Below are 12,897 nucleotides of genomic sequence, written 5' to 3'. Positions count from 1 at the left end.
ATAGACAATAATATCAAGACTAAGGTTTGGACACACTGGATTAAACGGCACATTGTTTAAAATAGGTAAACATAATACAGTAAGATGTGATCATTGTGGACATACTTTATTGTGTGTGTCATTGTGTTTTTTAATTAATTAATTAATTAATTATTATTATCATTATAATTATTTTAGATTTGGAGTATTGTACATACAGTATGTTAGATACCCTGATCCACACTCCATACCAGTTGGTGGCGATAATTCACCAAATCGTTGTTTGTCAGCCGTCAACAAACATCAAAGAAGAAGAAGAAGAACTATTAACAAATGGTAGTACCAAAGATCCAAACCGTCTCTGGTAGTACTCACAGGATGGCTGAAGAGGAACATCACAGCGGCTTTTTTCGAAAAATGCCGGTAGGTTAGCACCATTGCTAAAGGCCTTGTTAAAGGCAACACAGTTTTAGTCAGTGTGCATGCTGTATTGTTTACTTTTGTGGTTTTGTCTGGGCACAATGTTAGCTGCGGCTATGCTAACTGGTAAGCTAGCTTTGACAAAGACCTGGTTGAACTTTATAGCATGATAATGTTAAACGTGTGTGACAGGTGTGGCTTAATGGGGCGTCTTAAGTTTTAATGCTAGTTCTCACATTGTATGTAAACGTAAAACGGTTGCTTGTTTGTAAACAGATGTACTGTCGTTTGTCAGCTGGCTAACAAACATGAATGATGCTGTTTATGTTTTCTGTGGTTTAGCTCAATGCTTACCAGCGGAAGTGGCATGCGTTTCACGTTACTACGTTATACACCTTGCCATTAGTAAGTTGTTTTACTTTTAGATACCTAACGTTACACACAAAACGAAAACTATCTGGAAAGTAACGCGACTGACATTAGCTAAAGGCTCAAAACTACCATCAAGTAATTCGTGCTGTTGTTTACAAAACTCTCGTTAACATGTGCAACTGCTGTAGCTAATGTTAGATATAGATATTACGCCTGACAAGTGCATTTATGAAGCCTGCGCAGCCCAGTGTGCCTGTAATTTGTCTTTACTAACTGCGTAGGTATCTTTAGAAATGTGCTGATACTGGTGATGTAAGATAGACCTTCAGCCCTGGTGCTAACGTTAATGTTACCTCTTGAAATCTTGCTTCGCTTAACATGAACACATTTTTCACACAGACGCTTTTCAAATCCCTCTGTGTTTACTGTTGTACAATAAATGTGCCTAAATATAAAGTCACTGAGTAGCTGGTAAACACAGTGTCAGGCAACTGATGACGAGACTGGCAGAGTTGTCTGAGTTGCAGTTAAAGACACACTTGATCAGGCATCAGACAGTAATCAGAAACCTGGATAGTGTCATTATAATCATTTTAAAAAGGGAGATAAATATCCAGTAAGACCCTATATTGCATGAACATCCTATCCTGATTACGGTATGTTCAAAAACTGAAGCAGCTTTGTAACCGGGATACAGTATGCATGTAACCTGCTCTCTCTGTGTTTCTCATTTGTCTTAAATGGCTCCTCGTTTTCTTTTACTTGCATCTTTTCCACATGTCTAAGTCCCTCCTACGTAAGATGTCAGGGCGACAGGCAAGTAAAAGGAAGATAGAGGAATTGGAACACGTTTTTAGTGGAACAGTAGACCTACATCCTTTCCTGTCAGGGGTCAACTGAATCAGTTTCTGATGTTAACGGCACAGCTTGATCAGCTGTCAGTCTGCAGCTCCATAGCATCTTTTAAATTGTTGGATTTTGTATTTGCACAGATAGTGTGATGTACTGTCTTGCATCATAAGACCTAACTCTGGCTTTGTCAGCACTGGAGTATGGGTCTAGCTGCACAAGTTTACATTCTGGTATAGGGGGGGAAAAAATCACTCTGGGTTGTTTGTATTTCTTTAAGCCAGTCAAAATCCTGCTTTTATACCCGCACTGTACATCCAGTAGGTTTGGGTACCGAAACGCGGTGCCAATAGGGCACGTAAACGTTAGTAACGAGACCGAATAAGAAAGAAAATTTCGGTTCCTCGTTTCGGTACCTGACATTTTTTTTTTTTCAGAAGCATCGCTGCACGGGACGCTACGTTACCGTTAGCTAGTAGCTGGATTAAACACAATGGTTAAAATGCTGACAGCTTACGTTAAGCGGTGTAAAGTGTGACTGTATTTCCCTGTAGCGGATTCCAACACCAGGATGTAATCTGCAGTTGTCAGAAAAACAACACACAGACGGTGCGCTCACTTGAAACTCGCCAGCCTTGTGGTGCATTTTAAGTTATTGTAAAATACCCTTTTCCCATGTGGTGCTTGGTTTTTGTCGTTTACCAGCAATTTACTGGTGAAATAAGTCATTGTTATAAGTTATTGTTATTACATTATTAATCAATCATTTAATTTTGACCGTATGGCCTTAGCAATAAACAAACCGTTCTTTAATGTCACCAACTGTCGTTAGTTTTTTTTTTATTTGATGTCCACCCAAGACTTCCGCATCTTTCCACCTATAATGAACTTTTGGACAAGCATCCTCACATCAGGCACTAAGTGACCACACATGACATTTCATTTCTTTTCATTTTTTTTTCAAAGCAGGAGGGCACTAAACTAAGCTCTTCTGCTAGCGGCGAAAACACCAACACTCCAGTGCTCCAAGCTCCCAGTCCTGGCAGCCCAGTTAACTGAGCTAACTATCTGACAGCAGCTATCTGATGGTAGCAGCAGTTAGCGATTAGATCAGGTCACCCTGGGAGCGATGTGACGTGAAAAAAGGCGAATGAGAAGCGTGCCCGTCTCTGTATCCTCTTCCCTCGCTAGCATTATCTTGTCTTCCTCTGTGATCTTTTGTCCAGAACTAAGGCTCATGCTTGGGAAATAAGCCTCCTGGAGGAGGGAGGAAGTGTGTGTGTATAAGCCTGGGCAGCGACGCACAAGTGATGGGTCCGAGGAGGAAGGCCACTAAACTCCAGCCTGCTGTAGTGGGCAGCGGTGGAGTGGAGCTGGTCCTGAGACCTAGTGAGCCCAAAGACTACATCAATGAGTTGTCCCATGAAGTCCTCTGTCATATATTCAGGTACACTGCCATCAACCTACACTTTGCATTTCATTCTAGGACTGGGTGGGGTTCTACAATGTGTTTTTATTGTTGAAGAGGATGGCAGCACCATGGGTGAGACTGTGTACAAGTAGGGATACAGGTGATATCACAGTTGTAATTTTCCCTTTTATATAAATATAACTGTATGATATAGGGCTGGGCGATGTATCCCTATATAGGTCATTTCCAAACCCAAACAGAATCTGCAATTTTTTTTATTAATTTTTTCTTTTTTAGCGTTTTCAGCTGTGATCCAGAATGAAAATCTGTGGAATTTAGTGGACTGTTTTTCTGCTTGGGGTGGAGATGTGTTAACATTTCTTACTTTAATTTCTTTAAAATCTGCGGAAAATTCTGCAGAATTCTGTGTCCGCAGATTAGTCAATATGAGATAACCACATGGTAAAGCCTATTTTTGTATACGACTGTGTGAATTACATACTTGGCAAATGGAAAGTACTGAGTATTTTCTCATCTTATTAAGAACTTTAGTACAAAATAAACATAACATGCAAAAATCTGAATGTAAAGCATTGTCCAACTGACATATATTGCCCTAACGCAGCTGGTTTTTCGATAGAAACGCTATATAGAAAAATATATGACAGACATTTTTATATTGTTTTGATGATATATATATATATATATCTCTATCTATCTATCTATCTATCTATCTATCTCTATCGTCATATTGCCCAGCCTCAGACATTCTGTGTCTAGACAGTGGTCTAATACACCCAGAGATTTTAGAGGAACAGCTACTAAATCATAAACGGTATTATAAAATCTCTGACAGGTGATAAATGTATATCATCTCATGGTATATATGTATTCCCATATGACCCTACCATAGGTAAGATAAGATACACCTTGACCTAAGCCTAAGCTGCAAAAGTTTTTGAAAGTTTGGACATTTGTTTTTTTAGGTACCTTCCCATGAAGGACATCATGTGCATGGAGTGTCTGTCCAGAAAGCTTCGAGAAGCTGTAACTCTGTACCTGCGGGTGGTCAAAGTAGTGGACCTATGTGCTGGTCGTTGGTGGGAGTATATGCCTTCAGGTAAGAGCTTGCAGCACAACCACTGCATCCCTAACAGACAAATAACTAAGAGCATGTTTAGTGTTCAGTGCTACAGTACAACTGCTTACAGGTTGTTTTTTTTTTAAAAGAAAAGACACATTAGTAAGTTCTGTCATGTGATGTGGAGGTGCAGTCTGAAAAGGTGTTTTTCAGCCTGTGATGAAAGATGGGCAGTGACTCTGCTGTCCTGACTTCAGTGGGGGGTTAATTGCACCACTATGGGACCAGAATAGAGAAGAGCTTTCATGAGATCAGAGGGGCCTCTGGGTAGCAGGTGACCAGTCGTCCAGAGGCAGAAGAAAGTAATGGTCGTGCCGGAGTGTTGGGTTTTGACGATGGCTTGGTGTAGGGCTGCAACTAACGATTATTTTCTTTGTTGATTTATCTGTTAATTATTTTCTTTAATTAGTTGTTTGGTCTATAAAATGAAAAAATGTCGATCAGTGTTTTCCAAAGCCTAAGATGACGTCCTCAAATGCCTTATGTCCACAACTCAAAGATATTCAGTTTGTTGTCAGAGGAGAGAAGAACCTAGAAAATATTCACATTTAAGAATTGGAATTTTTACTTTTTTTCATAAGAAAAAGGACTCAAACCAATTTAATCGGTTTGTCAAAATACTTGGCTATTAATTAAATAGTTGACAACTAATTGATTAATTGATTAATCTTTGCAGCTAGTAGATTAGAGTCCTGAACTGGATGTGAGCTGCAGCAAAGTGGTTTGGGAAAACTTGTGGAGGTTGAACACTAGGTGTGGAGCAGCTTTCTGCACTAGTTGCAGAGGTCTGGTGGCAGATATAGGAGGGAGTTGCCGTATTACAGCAGGGTGTTGACCGGGTTGTACTTGTGAGTGTATTTAGACCGGTTTACTACTTATGTATATCAGATTATTTCAGAGACAGGGCTCCAAACTAACTTTTTCACTGGCGCGCCTAACTTTTCATAGAGATGTTCCAATACCATTTTTTCTTTACAGATTCCGAATTTGTGTATAGGCCAATACAGAGTACTGATCCAATGGCAGTGCATTTAAAATACAGCTGTATATCTATATGTGATATGATTGCTATCGTAGTTTTATAGCCTGGCTCAGGTTAAACCCTTTGTAAAAGAAATACATGGACATTAGAATGAATGCCATAGAACTTTCTTTTTGTTTCTAGTTTGACAGTCACAACGGGAAAAGAATATTTATAAACTATTTAAAAGTATATTTTTCCAGGGCTAAATCATTTTGTATTGTATCATGTATAGACATGAATAAATGTGCAGATAAATGGAAACGTGTTAATGCATGAGTAACCTCCGGCTGGTTCTGTAGTTGATGATGCTGTTTTTTCAATTCAATTTTATTTATAGTATCAAATCATAACAATAGTTATCTCAAGACACTTGACAGATAGAGTAAGTCTAGACCACACTCTATAATTTACAAAGACCCAAGGTACACACATTGAGAAAAGGCGCTGATCGTGTTTATTGTGTTTTCTACTTTAGGCTTTACAGACAGCAGCTTTCTGCTCCTTCTGAAGAAGATGCCAGATCTGGAGCAGCTATATGGCCTCCACCCTCGATACCTGGAGAGGAGACGAGTCCGAGGCTATGAGGCTTTCAGTATACCTGGAGTCCTGGAGGCACTACAAGTCTGTCCCAATCTGCTGGTCAGTATGTTGTGTGAGAATGATATCCTACTGCAGTGAGGTGCACTTATACATCCCAGAGAGCCAAGAGCATGCATGCTTTCAATCAAACCAACAGCCGTACCAAGTAATTCCACTAAATTGTTCCTGCTCTGTTGGTTGGTGTTCTTGTGAAGCTTGAATCAGCCTAAAGGGGTTCAATACGTTATCCTTTACATAACTAGGTTCAGTACATGCAAGGAATTTGTCTTGGTGATTTGTTCTTGGTCTGTGTCAGTGGGTGTCCTGGGCCTTGTTTTACCAAAACCATAGTCTGGATCAACGACAGTTCATTTCCAGTACTCCAGTAACTCTGTTCTCTTCGGGAAACATCAACAGACTTCGAGCTAGCAAGCTACATGCTGAAAATGGCAAGTTTTGAAGAAAATTTGTATCGCTCAACAAGGCAGTAGGGTTGGAAACTGAATACGGTACTCTTTGGGTACCGACCGAATTACGTTGGTACTACCAAGGACCGATTCAAGCTTATCTGTCCTCTGCATGTTGACAGAGGTGGGGACGGAGTGAAATCACATCGCCTCGGCAGTTTGTTTAAGTCCCAGTGAGTCACGGCAATGCCATTTAAGAGATTGCAAGTGTGTTTACACTTTTCCAAAACTCCACGCAGACAGAAACTTTATTTCTATAGCATATTTCAGCGACAAGGGAATTCAAAGTGCTTTACATAAAACATTTAAAGAGCAATTAAAAACAGAAAATAAAAGCAGGCCAAAAAACGAATAAGATACAAATACAAGGATAAAAGTTACAGTGAGTGCAGTGTAAGAAATTAATAGTTATTTGATTTAATAGGTTGGAGGGACGGGTTTGGGAGGGGAAAGGGAGGTGTTTTATTTCGTGTGATAAAATGTCCTAAATAAACAACAAAATGTTCTAAGTAAATAGGATACATAGGTTTGGAATTATTTTTACAACTGAAATTAAGTTTTGTTATTACAGGGGGAAGGTACAGAAAAAAGGTACCTTTTGGGTACCGGAACCGAATTACAGGTACCAGAAAAAATGTGAATGGTACCCAACCCTACAAGGCAGGCCTGCTTGGTTCTTTCGAGGAATAATTGTAAAGATTTACAAAGAATATGTTTACGGCATTTACTATCTAACTGGGACATTTTGGGGGGGGATTTGCTATTTTCTTTTGCATGGAGTAAACGTTCCACCAAAACAAGTTCCTTCCCGAGACCATTTAGCAGAGCCACCGTCTTCACGACCAGAGCTTAGCGCCGCCCAAGACGATTGTGATTGGTTTAAAGAAATGCAAACAACCCAGAGCATTTTTCTTCTATCCCAGAATGTATGTGTGGAGGAGCCAGACCTTACTCCGCAGCGCTGTGGAGATAGGTCTGGCAACGTGAGACTACCAAAACCATGACAATAACCTTTGGACCTTGAGTTTAAAGTGCCCATATTATGAAAAAATCACTTTTTCTGGGATTTGGGGTGTTATGTTGTGTCTCTGGTGCTTCCACACACATACAAACTTTGAAAAATGCTGTTTAGAGTGAGATACGGTTTCTGAATGTGTCCTGCCTTCAGTCTCTGGGTGAGCTGTTCAAAATCGACACGGCTTGTGACGTCACAAGCCAAAACGAGCAGGCTAACCGCAACCATTAGCTCGTAGCGTTAGCATGCTAACGCTATGGCTAACGCTATGGCTAACGCTAGCATGCTACCTCGTTCTCAATAGCAAAGCACTGCTACAACATACACAAGTTCACCATAATCTACAAAAGAACATGTGCGCCCTCATTTAGAAGTCTCCCAGCTAATCCTGCCTTGTAACTGACCAAAGTTGTAGAAACAGCCTTTCTTTTACTGTCTATGGAGCTAGCTAGCTGACATGATCTACATCTGAGCTACTGGGCATGTGCAGTGCAATCAAAGATAGTACAGAAGAAGAAAAGAGGTCTCACTCTGTAGCTAAAACAGAGACCAGCTGAAAAGAGGATCTGCAGCAGTGAGAGAGAGCACTGCAGTACAACACAAATATGGTGTTTTTTGAAAATTAAACCATGTAAACCTATTCTGGTACAACCTTAAAATACAATTATGAACCTGAAAATGAGCATAATATGGCTGCTTTAAATTTTCTTTTGTCAAACTACTGTTTCCACGGTTAAGAATGTATGTTCACACTTGCACTTACTAGATATATTCAAAGCTTTTAACTGCATGTTGGAGTCTTCTTCAGTGAATTGAGATGAGAAGTAAACAAACACCATTACAGCTAAGCATACTCTATCTACTTAGGAAAACTGTAAGATAGGGTTAAATGAAAAAAAAAAAAAAACTATTAAGTGGGCCTTGAATTATGATTACGTTTTGTGTGAAATAACCTTATTTGACCTAATTTCAGGGTGTGGAGACCTCCCATCTGGAGCTGGTGGAAGCCATATGGAACTACATGCCCCAGGTTCATATACTGGGAAAGTTCCGCAACCGTAATGGGGCTTTTCCCATTCCTGCTGAAAACAAACTGACCATCCCCATTACTGCAAAGATCCAGACTCTACATCTAGTGGGTGAGTAGGATCACAACTAACTTGACAGTTCCTGCTACTGCCTCCACATGACAGCTGGAATACAATGTAGTAAACTAATCAGAAATACTGGATATGAATCAGCTCCTGTTAGTTTGTGATGATTAAACAAGCCTGTTGGCTCCGAAGTCCCTTGGGGACCATGCTTTGTCACCTAAGGTTTGACAAATACTGTATTGATGTACTTCACATAGTGTTTGTTTGTTGTAGGTGTCAATGTCCCAGAGATCCCCTGTGTGTCCATGCTGCGCCACCTTTACCTGAAGTGGGTCCGTCTCACCAAACCCCAGCCGTTTAAGGACTTTCTGTGTGTAAGCCTGAGAACCTTTGTCATGCGGAACTGTGCAGGGCCAACCAACTCCCTCAAATATGTTCCCCTGGTTACTGGTTTAGCATCAGCCCGGAACCTGGAGCAGCTGGAGTTGGTGAGAGTTCCCTTCCTGGGAGGGCTGATCCAACATGTGGTGGAGGACAGCTGGAGATCAGGTTAGGAAAACATGTCTATAAATGTCCCTAAAGGTGCTGATACACCAGGGAGACGGTTGGCTGTTGGTCAAAGTAGGGCCAACGATGATTGACCGTTGCCCAAGCTAGCTAACTAGCCGGCCCCTGAATTAATAAAATTCAACAACTTAACCTTTCATTTACACAGTCTTGTCACAGCGTAGAAAAACACAGTGCTATCGCCAGATGAGTGACAACTTTGTTCGGCTCATTTTCTGTAACCATCTGTTATCAGTGTCCGCTGTTGCCCGGCGGCGAATGAAGCCGAGGGACAGTGGGCTCTGGCTGACGCTGGCTTTTTCGAGCAAACACTGCTTTGTTTTATGTATAATAGCAACGTTTTGTATCCGGTTTCCCTTTTTGAATGACAAATAGATTACCAGCACCTGCTGGCATGGTGCGACTCGTAGTCTTTTCAGTGTGTTCAGTTGTAACTTTTTGGACAAGACACAGGCGACATGAGGTGACGCCACAGTTGGCCTTCGGCGCCACTAGATCTTTGCCGTCTGCCTGCTGTGTCAGGGCCTTTAGTTTGGGTTTTACTAGAGTAATATGTACAGTATTTTACAGAAGTGTTTCATTAGTTACATCTTTATCAGTTATGTGTCCTGTTCCCATTAACGTTTATTCAGATTACTGCTGTGGGAGTTAATGTTAACACACTGCATGTGTCTTTTTTCCCGATATAGGTAATTTCATATTTCGATAATGGTACATGTCACGATATATGTTTTCTGGTAAATCAATAAATATAATATTTTATATGAAATAACCACATGGAAAACCCTTTTCTTGTATACTCTTATGTGAATTAAATACTTGACTTGAGTACTTACTCATTTATTAAGAACTTTAGTGCAAAATGAACATAAAATGTGCAAGTATTGAAATGTAAAGCGTCGTCCAAATGACATAAATATTGCCGTAATGCAGGTTGGCTGCTGTCTTTTTGACATTGCGATAGAAACAATATAGAAAAATATGTGACTAGACATTTTTATATGGTTTTGACTATATATGTCGTCCTATCGCCCAGCACTATGGCACAGTATTAAAATAGTTCAGGTCCTGCTTAAGAAATTGTGACTTATTTATGTGGGTTAGGATTTTATACTGTCGGACTGTGTTACGTATTGTGTGCACCATTTTTATTCCTATTTCTCCGTAGGCCGGCTACACACTGGATGCGTGGCGGGAGTGTGTCAGCTGCGTGGCGTGCCCGTTTTTATTTCGGCTCCCATGTTAACAGGTTAGAGCTTGCACACTGCCTGCGTGACATGCATGTCCCAGTCGTGGTTCGAGCCGCGCCGGAAACGCGTGCATACTAGAAATAGGACCGACGCCTATTTTTCACGCGACACGCAAGCGTGTTGGAAGCGTTTCCATTCAAAATGGAATAGGAAAATATGTTTATATGTCATTTTGATACATTTAATGACATTTTGATGTTTGAAAGTCTCTAGGTTTTGACATAAATGCAGATATAAATGAAATTAAAAAAAAATAAATAATAATTATCGATTTTAAAATATTGCACCTGTCAATACAGAACGAAATATTCTGTAGCCTATTTTGCCGTCAATACTACCGATGTTGTCTTTGCTGTAATCAAATCAGTATATATTTATGTTTAACATGAAGTATACTACAGCTTGAATGCAGTTTATCAGAGGGAAACATACATGTTTACAGACAAGGCTAGCAGCAGCAGCGCCGCGTCAGAGACGTTTCTGGTGTGCAAAGACAGAAAACGCCACGCAGCCACCACGCAACTGACACGCAACAGAAACACCACGCATCCAGTGTGTAGCCAGCGTTAGGCTCCTAGTGCTTTCTTTATGCTCAATTATTCCCAATGACAATCATTTTCCACTCTCATTTGTATTTGACAGATGATTTGGATCCTCTAAATACCATTTGGGATTTCAGATATCTAACTAAAATGCTGGCAGATGCACCCAACGCCCTCACCTTTGTTTAAGTGTTAACACCTTTTGGTTTGTTCTCTGTGATACTGTGTATGTGTATCTCCAGGAGGATTTCGGAACCTCCACACCATTGTGTTTGGAGCCTGTAAGAACGCTCTGGAAGTGGACTTGGGCTACCTCATCATCACTGCGGCTCGCAGGTGCTCAGCAAGTCATCCATTTCTTAAACTAACTGAGAGGAAAAAATAACGTGTCTATATACAGCTTATGTTTTTAAAGCAAAAATGCAAAGAGTATCATCTTGTGGGCAAATGTTGGAGACATTGTTCAGTCACTGAACAGGGTGAAGTATAGGAATGGCCAAATGAAGTTTCGTGAAACATTTCATTTATTTTGTAAACCCACTAGATGGCGCTCTTTGATCAACAAAGGATTAAAAGCACGCTAAATTGCTGTTCCTTTAACCTTTAAACCAAGAGCACCATCTAGTTGGCTCAGGAAATGAATAAAATGGTTCATGAGACTTCATTTGGCCATCACTAGTAAAGAGTAATCGAAGATAATGTGGTAAGTAAGAAGTACAGAGATAATTACAGTATGTGAGATTGTCTAATATCCAGTTTTACATGGAAGCTTCTCATAAACAGTGGCACAATACATGTGGGCAGTATATTCTGTATACAAAATGATGTCAGAATAATTATCACAGCATTATCTTGCTATCCATATATTTACAACATTTACTTAAAGGGGTGATAGACTGATTATATAGGGTATTTCGCACTGTTCCATAAGGTCTCCTAATAGGGTATGTAACATTGGTTGGGCTGAAAATGGCCCGGGTGCTATTCTATGGGTCCTAATGCTCCCTGTGTTTTGGCCCTATTTGGAACGAGAGCTTTTCTTCCAAATATGGTATGCTCATGAATATTTAGATGAGCTGCCCGCTGATTGGTTGAGCGAACCACATACACCTACAGTAGAGACGAGATAGCAGGTCTCATATTTCAGACACTGCAATGTTATACATTGTTCATCTGCTATTTCATTACTAAATTCACTTCTGAGACTTTTTTTATGCGAGAAATCAACTATGTAAACTGTGTGTAACCGACTGTGTGTCGGAGTTCATGAGCTCCATGACAGCGGCCGGTGCTGCCTGGGTTGCTGCCTCGCCGCCCGGCCTGTCCTTTCACAGACCCCGGGTACATTTTCGGCATAACTGTAGTATATTTACAGTTTGAATTTCGTCACGGCATGTATATCACAGCTACCCTAAGGTCTTACAAAGCTAACACTTCTGTCCGATTTCAATTTAAGGCATTTTTGTGAATTTGAGGGGTCTCGTTAGGAGGAGCTGCTAGCTAGGCTATGTGTCCCAATGCAATCCTATGGGAAAAGATCGCCGCTACACTTTCGGCATAACTATAGTATATTTACACTTTGAATTTCGTCACGGCATGTATATCACAGCTACCCTAAGGTCTTACAAAGCTTGTCCGATTTCAATTTAATGTTTTTTTGTGAATTTTCCGAGGTCTCGTTAGGAGGAGCCTAGCTAGCTCTCATTGATAGAGCTCCATCCAGCTCACCGCGGGCTCTATCAGTGAGACTCGCGGACAAGAGGCGTTTATTTCCCCGATCGTTTGTTAAAATAACTCAACACACATATCCATTATAAGATTAACTGGAACCTGTGGTAAGAGATTGCGGCCGTAACAAGCTCGCTGGCCGCGTTATCACTCAGACACACTGGCCATTTAGCAGGAACAGGGGAGGAAGAGCAGCGAGTTGCAGGCCCTGGAGCTCTGTCAGGGCAGCGGCATTTAATGGTCCAGTAACCCAGAAACGGTGACTTTGCGCGGGTATGGAGCTGCCCTGACGGAGCTCCATCTACCTCTCAGCGGGCCGGGGTCTGTGAAGGAGGACAGGCCGTGTGGCGATGCAGCAACCCAGCAGCACCGGCCGCTGAACTCCAACACACAGTCGGACAAAATTTGCAATTAGCCATCAATTTTCGTAAAAAGGCACATGTTTTACCTCAACATAGT

General features: G+C 41.0%; 1 protein-coding gene across 3 annotated transcripts in view; it reads left to right on the top strand.

The window, feature by feature from the left end:
- The first annotated feature begins 245 nt into the window (after positions 1-245).
- Positions 246-12,897, top strand: part of fbxo38 (F-box protein 38) — a 33,159-nt gene continuing 20,507 nt past the window's right edge. For 2 of the 3 annotated variants that reach the window (XM_036000989.1, XM_031288310.2), the window contains exons 1-7: positions 246-402; positions 2,847-3,067; positions 4,018-4,151; positions 5,672-5,835; positions 8,231-8,396; positions 8,625-8,900; positions 10,953-11,046. In XM_036000989.1, the coding sequence (XP_035856882.1) occupies positions 2,931-3,067; positions 4,018-4,151; positions 5,672-5,835; positions 8,231-8,396; positions 8,625-8,900; positions 10,953-11,046 (971 nt within the window). In that variant the 5' untranslated portion in view covers positions 246-402; positions 2,847-2,930. The remainder of the gene's footprint in view (positions 403-2,846; positions 3,068-4,017; positions 4,152-5,671; positions 5,836-8,230; positions 8,397-8,624; positions 8,901-10,952; positions 11,047-12,897) is intronic. The other variant, XM_036001005.1, reaches the window with a different exon arrangement.

This window comes from Sander lucioperca, chromosome 1 (genome assembly GCF_008315115.2).
Source record: "Sander lucioperca isolate FBNREF2018 chromosome 1, SLUC_FBN_1.2, whole genome shotgun sequence".
Classification (NCBI taxonomy): Eukaryota; Metazoa; Chordata; class Actinopteri; order Perciformes; family Percidae; genus Sander; species Sander lucioperca.
This window is presented reverse-complemented; position numbering and strand designations above follow the sequence as displayed.